This window comes from Brassica oleracea, chromosome C6, assembly GCF_000695525.1.
Source record: "Brassica oleracea var. oleracea cultivar TO1000 chromosome C6, BOL, whole genome shotgun sequence".
NCBI classification, from domain to species: Eukaryota; Viridiplantae; Streptophyta; class Magnoliopsida; order Brassicales; family Brassicaceae; genus Brassica; species Brassica oleracea.
The window spans coordinates 7,962,702-7,974,449 of NC_027753.1; the positions used below are offsets into that span (position 1 = coordinate 7,962,702).

The window sequence follows — 11,748 nt, forward strand, 5'->3', positions numbered from 1 at the left end:
GAATGATCTACACTAAAACATCCTAGCTCTAACCTAATCACTCTTAATCTCCCTAACCCATGAATTCAAAAGGTGATTACTCATTAATCTCCATGATTCCTCTTAAACCCATATTGGATTTCAGATTAATCATTCAGAGAAAATACAGATAATAGAATAGAAATCAACAGTAGAACATGTGATCAATGAATCAAAGAGATCCCCTTTTTCAAGGTTTTTGGTGGTTTTCTTCAGAACAAAGATAGATCTGCCTCCTGGTGGCTTACAGAGTATTAAAACATAGGTTTAGAAAATAAAAACGTGCATCATGAAATGACCAAAAGGCCCTTGAGAAATCATAAGTTCGAGCAGAAATAAGACGCGGAGCGACCTCCGCTCGTCGCTCCGAGTAGTCGCTCCATGCTTCGGGAGCGACCTCGCTGTGTCGCTGCGAGAGGTCGCTCTGGCTCCATTGTGTTGTCGTCATGCGATAGAAATGCGAGCGACCTCGGGGTGTCACTCTGGCCAAGTCGCTCTGGGCTTCGGGAGCGACCTGGAGTGGTCGCTCTGATAGGTCGCTCCGGGTCAGTTTTCGGCTTCCACCGGGATGAAATGGCGAGCGACTTCTCCGCATCGCTCTGGTAAGGTCGCTCTGAAAAGGCAGGTCAGAGCGACTTGCTGGTGTCGCTCCGGGAAGTCGCTCCCAACGCTCTGCTCGTCCAATGATCATCTTTACACCTCTTTCGAGCTCCAAACACACCCAAATGTCTCCGAGAACTCCATGTGGTACTCCAATACCTGATAAAGACTTATGTATGCAAAATGCAACCTAAACATGGCTAAATCCTAGTCTATATGATCAAAATGCACATGGATGAATGGATAAGATAATGGAAATATACAAGATATCACCTATCGGAAAGTAATTTGCGATACCGTGTGAGTGAGACCAAAGCACGGAAAAATTTCATGTGGTGATTGAAAGGTCAGTAAATATGACTTTCGAGCCTTTGAAAAATTTATGCACCGACCGTTGGAACGGGATGGTGCCCACGGGCTGAGAGAGCGGGCGTGGGTGGCCCTTTAGTCGTTGGCGGTCGGGACGTTATAAGTGTGTAAGAGCTGGTTAGCCTCTCGTTTCTGAACCGAGAGACGTCTTGAGATCTGTCATGGGGCGCAACAAGGACGTTACGTTCTTTGAGAAATGGTGAATTGTAACATCCCGAGTTGTGATAATGGAAAGACTTAAGAGGATTGACTTGGCTACCTATGTCACTAAAGTTGACTTACCTTTTCCATCACACAGCCGTTAAAAACTCCAGAGTTAAGCGTGTTTAAGCTGGAGTAGTAGAATGATGGGTGACATATCGGGAAATCATTCGTGTGCGAGTGAGGCCAAAGCACGGAGAAAAGTCATGTGGTGATTGCAGGATCCGTAAACAATGATTTCGAACATTCGGAAAAAATTAACAAACCGACCATTGGAACAAGATGGGGCCTACGGACCGAGAAAGCGGGCATGGGTGATCTATTAGCCGTGGGCGATCGGACGTTAACAATTATTTTATTGAGATCATAAGTTTTTTTTTGTCAACGAAATCATAAGTTAATATCTCCAAAGTATTATTTAATTCTTGTTTTTATTTTAGTAGTAATTAGAACTTCATCTGAAAACCTTCAGTGAAAATGCTATAATAATGTGGCTTTAATCCGGAGTATGTATTTGTGTCTTTTTTTTTTTGTCACATATGCTCCACTAAAACCTTCCAAAACCAACTAAACTCGCCATTGGACGCCGTACAGGCTCACCACGTGCCGTCTACGCTCCACACTACAGCAAGGCCAACCGAACCTTACCTGACACGCTCTTATTCAATACAGCCAGTAACCATAAACCAACCACCACATATCATAGATCTGACAAGATCCATGTCTATGGAATCCGATTTGAAACTCTCCGTTTCAATCCGAAAGACTGAAACTTCTGACCAGATTTGGAACCATCTAGGCTACTTAAGTGGACTGAAACAAGAAAGAAAAATCATTCACCTTCTCACTGTACCAAGTAACGGAAAGACGCCGTTGATCGGAAAAGATGGAGAGACGACGACTCTTTTTTTTTTCTTCCGCTCTGGTTTTTTTTTTACTTATGGTGGGCTCTATATTCATTGAATTAATTATGTATTTGTGTCTTCTGGTTCAATCTTTCTTCTTCTACATTACTAAACAGTAAAAACATAATTTTTTTTGTCATGTTTGATAAAATACTTTATCCACAAGAATGATCCACAAGAAACCGCTTCTTCCATCCAATTCATAGCTTTATTCAATTGTGATAAACTTTGAAACGAAAGGTGATTTTAGATTTTAATACTAACTGACGACGTAAATTTCAATATATTTATATGAAAGGTCAAAGCTCACAACATAAAAAATACATTTACTCGAAGTTTCCACGAGGAATGATCACTTGTTTTAATCTGTAGACGAAACATAGGCATTTGTATAAACAAACCATATCATTTACAATAATTAACCTCCAAGAACACAACATTTAAACATGGAAAACTCTAGATCAGTTTCGATCCTCTTCTTTGTTCACACCGTAGTCTTATCCATCGTCTCCATCAATTGCAAAGACAACAACAATCTCGTAACAAACCAAGCTGCTCTGTTCGTGTTCGGAGATTCTCTGTTCGACGCCGGAAACAACAACTACATAGATACTTTCTCAAGATTCAAGTCTAATATCTGGCCGTACGGTCAAACAACATTCAAATCGCCCACAGGAAGAATCTCCGATGGACGTTTGATCCCTGACTTTATCGGTAACACTACTAAATATGTTCTTGATTCTTGATTATACTCTCTGTTTGTCATTTTTCAGTTTGACTGATTATTAACGTGCCAGCTGAGTATGCATGGTTACCGTTAATCCCGCCAAATCTATAACCAAGTAACGGTAACAATCAATTTACCTTTGGGGTAAATTTTGCTTCAGGTGGTGCCGGAGCTTTGGTTGAAACCTTCCCCGGGATGGTACATACTGTTGACAGCTTATTACATCAAATATAAAGTCGTTGACTATTAATTAACATTATTATTGTTTCTGACAATTAAGGTGATAAGCTTGGGAGCACAGTTAAATAACTTTAAAAACGTTGAAAAAAGGTTGAGATCTGAGTTAGGAGACTCAGAGGCCAAGAGGATTATATCCAGAGCTGTTTATCTATTTCATATTGGAGGCAACGACTACGTTTATCCCATTTTATTTGCAAATTCTTCCACTTTCCAATCCATTTCCAAAGAGAAATTCAGCGATTTTGTTTTTGGTAACATAACCGCCGTAATCGAGGTAAAAATCATATGGAAATTCATCTCAAACTGCTTTTTATTATTAGGAGGTTGTGGACTCCTATAATCTCGAGATTAAAATCACATCATATAATATTAAGAATCTGAATAGAACCCCCTTAGTAAGAGGCAGTCTTCTCAGTATTCATTTGATCATGTGACTTATAAACTTTACTTTGATTATTTAACAGTTTTGCTAATAATACTTGGTTAAAAACAGTTCTATATTAATATTTGTTTGTTTGTTTGAAATGAGAGAGTGTGTTTATGTGTTTCTAGGAAGCGTATAAAGTTGGAGGAAGAAAGTTTGGATTCTTGAATATTGGAGCGTATGATTGTGCACCAGCCTCATTGATTATAGACCGAACAAAGATAGGATCATGTTTCAAGCCAATTACTGATCTGATCAATATGCACAACAAGAAGCTTCCTAATGTGTTAGAGCGTCTAGAGAGTGACCTATCTGGATTCAAGTACGCCCTTCACGATTACCACACTTCTCTATCTGAAAGAATCAACAACCCTTTGAAATACGGTAAGTCAACTCATGGTAAACTACATGTAACTATTTATGTAAAAAACCTCTTAACTTGTATTTTGTTTTGGTTCAAAGGGTTTAAAGAAGGTAAGAAGGCATGTTGTGGGACTGGACCATTGAGAGGAATAAATACTTGTGGAGGCAGAGTTTTGGGACTATCACAAGGTTATGAATTATGCGAGAACGTTACGGAGTACTTGTTTTTCGATTCATTTCATTTGATGGAGAAAGCTCATCGACAGATTGCAAAGCTTATTTGGAGTGGACCGTCTAATGTTACTGGACCTTATAATCTAAAAGCATTGTTTGAGTTGAAGTAGAATTTGTCCATGTATGGATAAGTATGAAAAATAAGAGACGAGATCATTATCTTGCAAAGTCTTATTTGTAATGTGTTTTTTGTGTGTTGCAAATAATAAAAATTGATGAATATTGCTTAAATTTGAACAAATTAACAAATTTCTATGACTACAATCACATTTAACTAGGAGTCAACGAAAAGGTTTAAACGCTAAATAAGACTTGCATGTCCAGTATGTAGTTATTATACCATACACTAGGATTAAATCCGCGCCCTGCGCGGAGTGAGATAAATATAAAAATGATTTATAAAAATGAAATATTAAAATTATGAAACTGTATTTTGCATGGTTTGTATAATATAAAGTGTATTATATAGAACTTAAAAGTATATATTTTATAAAAAGCAAATATAGTGGACTTTATGTAATACACATTAATTCTTAAAATTATACAATCAAATTCGTTTTAACTTTGGTGTATAGAATAATTTTATTTTGTTGGGCCTTATTTCATAATAGTATAAAATCAAAAAGAAAAGTAATCTTTCTTTAAAAAAAAATTCAAGTTACGTGAAATAGGTTAAGGGCCACACAAATAACACGTTGATCTTTAAATTTTAATTTTTCCAAAATTATTATTACGATTGAAAAGAAACCCACAGAGAATACGTCATTATATTTTGGGCCTTTTAAATCATCTTTAATTTGGGCTTTCGTGACAAAATTATAAGCCAAAATTTTATTGACCCAGAAGTTGTAATTTTGTAAAATTTTTTAGCTTAATCACCAACACAAAAATAAATTGATAAAGAAAAAGGCGGAGACGATGGCGAAAGAGGGGGAGGGGGGGGGGTTAGGATTTCGTACCTCATGATTTGCAATTGGCAGTACATCATCCAGGTGATTTCCTATCGTTTAAATCTCCTTGTTTAATTAGCTTTTGAGATTCTTCAATGACAATGTCGTTCTGTTCATTGAAACATCTAATAACTTATTTTTTTTTGTTTCAATTTAAACCGAAGGCGGAGGTCTCAAGAAAGTATCACCAACATGCAAAAACTCTGATCCGTGTAGCTGGGTTGATTGAAGGTTACAATCCTAACTGTTGGAAATATTCAGGTTCGAGATTTGATAATGTAAAAAAAAAAATTTCTTTTATCTATCTCTCTATTTACAAAGTAAGATTATAATACCAATAATTTACCCAGTTTTGATATGTGTCCATTTGAAATGATTTTACATCTCATCTTCGACAGTTTACATACGTATAGTATGGAGTCATTGAATAATTAACGCTAAATTTTTATTCTTTTAGCAGTTTAGATAGTTTTTGTGATTACTAAATTAAATCTGGGAAAAATATATTATAACTTCAAGTTTTAAATTCAAAGAAAACATAAGGAGAACACCAAATATGAAAGCGAAAAATCATATTTGAAAGCAACAAAACATAATTAAACGACACCATTATAACTTAGTTCGTAACCAGCTCAGCTCATCCATGATTCTTTTCTTCAGTAGTCATAGTATGGAATCCTATTAAAAAAATATAGAAATAAGTGAGCATAAATATAATGTCTATTGAACAATCGAATTATATTACCTCATTCTGAAAGACTGGATCTCTGGAACATCATCAGGCTCAAATAAAATTCTCGAAAATCCATCAATTGTTCTCACGTGCTTGAATCCACCTGATCATGATCCAAAAAGTAAACGTCAGCATAAATGAATACCAAAATCAACAAATACATGTTTGATAGAATTAGAACTGAAAGTTACCAACACCCCAATCAATTTCCCAAAATTGTAACACACATAGGGCAACAGGGGCATTGGTTGAGTTCCAGTAATCATCTAAGAACAGAGCAACTTCTGCATATGCTATACAGTTAATGTGTTCATACCTGTCAGTTAGAGTAAAGTAACACCATTTTAGTTCATACGAAAAAACAGTGAAGATAAGTCTAGAAACAAAGGATAAAGGAAACGGACTCCATATTGACTAAAGAGAAGTGCAGACTATGCTTCTCTATCTCAGCTCCTTCAATATCTCCTACCGCTACCATTTCTCCATACAGATCTGGCCGATGAGATAATAAATGGTTCACGTTAAAACGGACAGCTTGCGTAAGTAATCCAAAGTAACAGTAAGCATGGTAATTTTAAATAGAATAAAATATAAAGTCACAGAAACTTAGAGAGAAAGAAATAGAGAGACAACGATATCGTTGAAACACGGCCATCTCCTTATTTATATAAGTTTCAATTTATTACGACATAAATTCGAAAGATACGCAAAATATACTTATGATCATACTAATTGGCAATTTGCAAGTTTAGATATATTCAAATGTATTACTTTTAGGACTATTTTAGGTTAATATTAAACTTGAAAATAAAGGATTCCGTTTTTGATATAATGATTGAGAAGGTATAATTATTCACGGCAATTAGCATTAATTGTAGAAATCTTTGAAATTTGTATAATTGCAATCAAGTATTTCCAAATTTACTATAAAAAATGACCAAAATAAATACCTTAATTTTCGTTTGAGATCACCATATTTCCAAAAATAACACTAATTTCTATCCTAAATTATAATCGCATAAATTTTTTTTATTTTAAAAAATATTTCAAACATCATAAACTTCCAAATATTGATTATGAATTAATGAAATGAACCCATATTTTACATATATTTTATATAGAAATTTTGATTTTCAATTCCCGGAATTTATTTCAATATTTTTGACTAGCAACAAATTTAATTTATAGGATTTTCATTGGTTGAAATAATTTTGAAATTAAATAATTTTGTTTGTATTAGTAAATACAAATGATCATAAAAAAAACATAATTGAGAAAAAAAAATATCAAATGGAGATAGGAGATAGGAAGTAGGAGATTCTTGGTATGTGAATATTCCAAATGATATATAAAAATGAGTCATAATAGCGATCAAGATACTATATCAAACTATATAAAGACGGCAAAGAAGGAGCAGATATACTATATCAAACTATGGGTCCGATTGGTAATGGCTGTAGCTTTAAAATTTTTGCTGTAGAAAAAAATCTGTAGATTTTTTGCTGTGGCTTTAAATTTTATTGCTGTAGAATTTTATGAAAGCACTAAAAATTTGCTTTGGATATTTGGCTCTGCAGAGCACTTGTACAGCTGTAGGTTATTTCTAGAGCTGTGACTTCAAAAAAAAATTTAAAGTTTGATTGCTCTGAATTTGGTGCTTTGGAAATAAATAAGGCTGTGGACAGCACCTACAGCAACTACCAAGCACCTAAATATGTTATATTTAATGTATACAGCTTTGACGAAATGACATTCTTGTTTTAAGAAATCAAGATACAAATATGGAATGTCTGTCCAATGGCAGTAATAGTAAATTTCTAGGGTGACTGTGGCTGTTTTTAAAAGGAGTCTGAAAAGCTCTATCTGTCTGACATAATGGTACTCCTGTAAATATATTACCATCTGAAGGTTTCTTATTTTTTGTGCTTCCTTTTTAATACTAAGGGGATTCCTTTTTAATACTAAGGTGATTTTAAACAAGACTAGCCTCTCCATGGATCTTGATGTCGATGGGTTCGGAACAATCCTCAGTCTCTTGGTTTATACTCTTTTCCTACATAGTCTTGATAGAAATCTTCATCGCAACACCTAAAGAGTGAAAAGGGCATCGAAATCTGAGAATTTTAGTGGCATGGTCTTTCCGAGGCAGCCTTCAAGCGTTGTCTTAATATTATTGTAAATAATCAGCGTGTAATAATTTGCGGGGAAGAACATGTAAAAGTCTTGGCTGACGCCCTCTAAGATTCCAAGGCGGTCGAAAGAAAAAAAGAAAAAGACTCCAAGGCGGAGAAAATTGGCAAAGTGGTCAATTGAGGTTTAATATCGACTTGATTTCTCTCGCACGTACCACTCTTAAGTTTTAGGGTCAATTTTATACGTATACTATAAACAAGTTTGTGGGTCAAAAAGTTAAAATAGTGGGTCAAATACATAAAGTTTATGGGTCAAAAAATTAAAAGTGTCATCAATTATTTATCTCTCCACTAAGTATATACAAAACACAAATAAAAACTTGGGCCGATCCACTTCTACAATTAAAAACTAAACACGACCCACTCCTATAAGACACCCCTCCAAAGCGGCATGACTCATTCTTTGTCTGGACTCGGTCCAAATTTGAGTTTAAGAAAACAGTACAAGAGTTTGGTAAAAAAGAACCCTAAAACTGTGAAAATGACCTTAAATTCTAACTAAAAAGCTGTACTTTTTTTGAGATCCCGTGCAAATGGATCTTTTGACATGCCAAAAGCCGGGTACATACCAAATATTTAACATAGGTGCTGAAAAAGTATAAGGACACTTATTTCCAGAAAAAGAAAATTATTGTTTGATAAAATTTGTTTTCTTTTCCATTGATCTAACTTGTATAATTCATTTGACCAGTTTAAATCTTCATGTAACTCTTCACACTCGTACTACAGTATACAAAAACTACAATCACTTATTATATATAGAACTTTTCTTGGTCAATTTAATAATTTTTTATCTGTAAGATAAAACATCACGTCCTTTTTCATTTAAATATATGCATTTGAAAATTTTGCTTGAAAGACCAACTTGACCACAAGAACACTGTTCCATAATAAACAAGATAAGGAAAAGAAAACAAACAATCCGTGGAATAAAAACGTTTTTTCCGATAATCTATATAAGTCAACCAAAGCTTTACATAAAAAAAAACATAACAACATTAAACATGGCAAGCTCTCGATCAATTTCGATCATCTTCTTCATCTACACAATAATCTTATCTAGCAGCTCAATCAACTGCAAAGGAAATAATAATAATTTGGTAACAAACCAAACTGCTTTGTTCGTGTTCGGAGATTCTCTGTTCGATGCCGGAAACAACAACTACATTGATACTACCTTCCGATCTAATTTCTGGCCTTACGGTCAAACCACTTTCAAGTTCCCCACCGGAAGAATCTCTGACGGACGTTTGATTCCTGACTTCATCGGTAACATACTTTTTTTGACTCGATCAGAAACTTGTCTTGAATGCAGTTTACAAAAAAAAAAAAACTTGTGTTCTTTTGAATTGTAGTTTTAAACACTTTCTTTTGAAATGGTCTCTGACGTGATAGCTGAGAACGCATGGTTACCGTTGATCCCACCAAATCTACAACCAAGCAACAGTAACAATCAATTTACCTATGGAGTTAGTTTTGCTTCCGCCGGTGCCGGATCTTTGGTCGAAACCTTTCCCGGAACGGTACATAGCATCAACTATTACAACTCCATCAATGTTTTAATATTTCCATGCGAATAATTAATGAAAAGGTTAAATATGTCAACATGTTTTTAGAAAACAATGAACTTATGAAATTCCGTCCTATTCCATATTTATAACAACTTTTTTTTACTGATATTTTATAATAACTTTTCTTTTTTTAAAGAATCAATTATTGAGATTATGAATATACAAAGATATTAGAAACATGCTGCTTTTATCAAAACAATGGGAAATCAAGATTATATAACGAATAACAATGGCCTAGTTACTTGGTTTGAAGCACGAGCTTTCAAAACGGAGCAATGTGTAGTTTAACAAGAAAATTATATTCTGTTAAGCCTCATATATAAACTAGTAATTGATATAAAACTGTTTTGATTAAATAAATTATACTTTCAGTCTTAAAGATAGATATACAAACTATCAATTATAAAATCAAATATAAATTATGAATATACAAACTAGATATTTGTGATAAAGAGTTAGATAAAATTTTAAAGCGATAATTACTTTTAAACAGAAAATTTATTGAAACTGAGAAATAATAGAATTGAGATATATACATGTATAAATTAAACATTAGTACTATTACTTAAGTAACTTAACTGGTGTCCGATGATATAGTTATTTGACTAATTTAACTGTCTCGTTTTCCCTTGTTTGCCTTCTTAACCGTTCAAGGTGATAAATTTGGGAACACAACTAAATAGCTTCATGAACGTTGAAAGGATGCTGAGATCTGAACTAGGAAACGCAGAGGTCAAGAAGATTTTTTCAAGAGCTGTTTATTTGTTTCATATCGGTGGCAACGACTTATTTTATCCATTTAGTGCAAACTCGTCACTCTTTCAATCAAATTCTATAGAAAAATTCGTTGACTTTGTTATTGGTAACACAACATCCGTGATCAAGGTAAAATTAAAACCTAATCTTACTCAAGTATATGAACATTTGGACTAAAATTGATATATATATATATATATGTGTGTGTGTGTGTGTGTTATGTTTCTCAGCAAGTGTATAAAATGGGAGGAAGGAAGTTCGGGTTCTTGAATGTAGGAGCATACGACTGTGCACCAGGCGCATCGATCTTGGACAGAACAAACATAGGATCATGTTTCAAACCAGTCACCGAGCTCGTCGATTTACACAACAAAAAGTTTGCGGATGCTCTAAGTCGGCTTCAACGTGAACTATCCGGTTTCAGATACGCCCTTCATGACTATCACACTTCTTTATTAGAAAGAATCAACAATCCTTCGATATACGGTATTAACTAAAAGTAAATCTATATAAGACATTGACCTTTAGTAGCTTTTGAAAGTTTTGTGCATTGTTTGTTTTGTTTTGTTTTTGAAGGTTTTAAGGAAGGGAAGAAGGGATGTTGTGGAAGCGGACCGTTAAGGGGAATCAATACTTGTGGGAACCGTATGGGACAAAGTTTCGAGTTATGCGAAAACGTTACCGATTATTTGTTTTTCGATTCCACTCATTTGACGGAGAAGGCTCATCGACAAATCGCAGAGCTGATCTGGAACGGACCGCCTAATGTCACTGGACCTTATAATCTCAAAGCTTTATTTGAATTTAATTAGAATCGCCAATGTATCACGGAAAATAAAGTCGAGATCATCAATATATAGCTTATCCAATCTTGTTGGTCATATATATACTTCGTGTTCACAATAATAATAATATCGATGAATGTTTTGTAATAATATCACAAGATGTTGTCTTTCACATGTCTGCTGATAAAGCGATCCTCTCAGTCATCATTTGATCATGTGATTTCTAAACTTTACAGTTTACTTTAGCTAATAATACACTACAAGAAAACGTTTCCATAAGACCGAAGATATTTCGTCGTAAATTTACATGGTGTTTACAACGCAGTTACGAGGAGACCAACTTTCGTTGTAAACGCCATGTAAATTTACGACGAAATATTTTCGTCGTAAAATCCATGTAAGTTTACGACGAAAGTACTTGGAATGAGAAATACGTCGTAATCATTACATCGACATTACAACGAAACATGTTACCGTTATATTTAGGTGAAAACGTGTATTCAATGCGCTTTAACTTACCTAATTTCGTCGTAAAGTCGTTGTAAATATTATGTTAAAACCATGTAAAATCCATGTAAAACATTCATTGTAAAATCGTTGTTATATTTCAACTACCCAACTCGAAAATTTCTCTATATATATGTCATTTCCCACAACTCTCTTCCTCACAACACACAAAC

General features: G+C 34.3%; 3 protein-coding genes and 1 long non-coding RNA gene across 4 annotated transcripts; 3 read left to right on the top strand and 1 right to left on the bottom strand.

The window, feature by feature from the left end:
- The first annotated feature begins 2,488 nt into the window (after positions 1 to 2,488).
- On the top strand, positions 2,489 to 4,227 carry LOC106301020 (GDSL esterase/lipase 1-like). Its single transcript, XM_013737324.1, has 5 exons — positions 2,489 to 2,807; positions 2,981 to 3,018; positions 3,101 to 3,334; positions 3,613 to 3,868; positions 3,947 to 4,227. The coding sequence occupies exons 1-5, from the start codon at positions 2,540 to 2,542 to the stop codon at positions 4,189 to 4,191; spliced, it is 1,041 nt and encodes a 346-aa protein (XP_013592778.1). The 5' UTR covers positions 2,489 to 2,539; the 3' UTR covers positions 4,192 to 4,227.
- A 738-nt stretch (positions 4,228 to 4,965) lies between these two features.
- Positions 4,966 to 8,086, top strand: LOC106301022. The gene is made up of 3 exons (XR_001262138.1): positions 4,966 to 5,073; positions 5,196 to 5,292; positions 7,731 to 8,086. It is a non-coding gene; the product is annotated as an uncharacterized LOC106301022 (long non-coding RNA).
- On the bottom strand, positions 5,534 to 6,660 carry LOC106301021. The gene is made up of 4 exons (XM_013737326.1): positions 6,169 to 6,660; positions 5,956 to 6,080; positions 5,777 to 5,867; positions 5,534 to 5,709 (listed from the first exon to the last, which is right to left on the bottom strand). The coding sequence occupies exons 1-4, from the start codon at positions 6,240 to 6,242 to the stop codon at positions 5,688 to 5,690; spliced, it is 312 nt and encodes a 103-aa protein (XP_013592780.1). The 5' UTR covers positions 6,243 to 6,660; the 3' UTR covers positions 5,534 to 5,687.
- An 858-nt stretch (positions 8,087 to 8,944) lies between the features above and the next one.
- On the top strand, positions 8,945 to 11,184 carry LOC106301019 (GDSL esterase/lipase 3-like). The gene is made up of 5 exons (XM_013737323.1): positions 8,945 to 9,225; positions 9,352 to 9,479; positions 10,182 to 10,412; positions 10,514 to 10,769; positions 10,860 to 11,184. Exons 1-5 carry the CDS (start codon positions 8,961 to 8,963, stop codon positions 11,093 to 11,095), a joined length of 1,116 nt encoding a protein of 371 aa, XP_013592777.1. The 5' UTR covers positions 8,945 to 8,960; the 3' UTR covers positions 11,096 to 11,184.
- Positions 11,185 to 11,748: the final 564 nt, after the last annotated feature.

Excerpts from the sequence above, each read along its gene's own strand:
- LOC106301019 (XM_013737323.1), top strand. The coding sequence starts at position 8,961 with ATGGCAAGCTCTCGATCAATTTCGATCATCTTCTTCATCTACACAATA. Across the intron at positions 9,226-9,351 it reads TTTGATTCCTGACTTCATCG|CTGAGAACGCATGGTTACCG; the intron begins GTAACATACTTT and ends CTGACGTGATAG. Across the intron at positions 10,413-10,513 it reads ACACAACATCCGTGATCAAG|CAAGTGTATAAAATGGGAGG; the intron begins GTAAAATTAAAA and ends TATGTTTCTCAG.
- LOC106301020 (XM_013737324.1), top strand. The coding sequence starts at position 2,540 with ATGGAAAACTCTAGATCAGTTTCGATCCTCTTCTTTGTTCACACCGTA. Across the intron at positions 2,808-2,980 it reads TTTGATCCCTGACTTTATCG|GTGGTGCCGGAGCTTTGGTT; the intron begins GTAACACTACTA and ends ATTTTGCTTCAG. Across the intron at positions 3,335-3,612 it reads ACATAACCGCCGTAATCGAG|GAAGCGTATAAAGTTGGAGG; the intron begins GTAAAAATCATA and ends ATGTGTTTCTAG.
- LOC106301021 (XM_013737326.1), bottom strand. The coding sequence starts at position 6,242 with ATGGTAGCGGTAGGAGATATTGAAGGAGCTGAGATAGAGAAGCATAGT. Across the intron at positions 6,081-6,168 it reads TTCTCTTTAGTCAATATGGA|GTATGAACACATTAACTGTA; the intron begins GTCCGTTTCCTT and ends TCTAACTGACAG. Across the intron at positions 5,710-5,776 it reads ATCCAGTCTTTCAGAATGAG|GATTCCATACTATGACTACT; the intron begins GTAATATAATTC and ends TTTTTTTAATAG.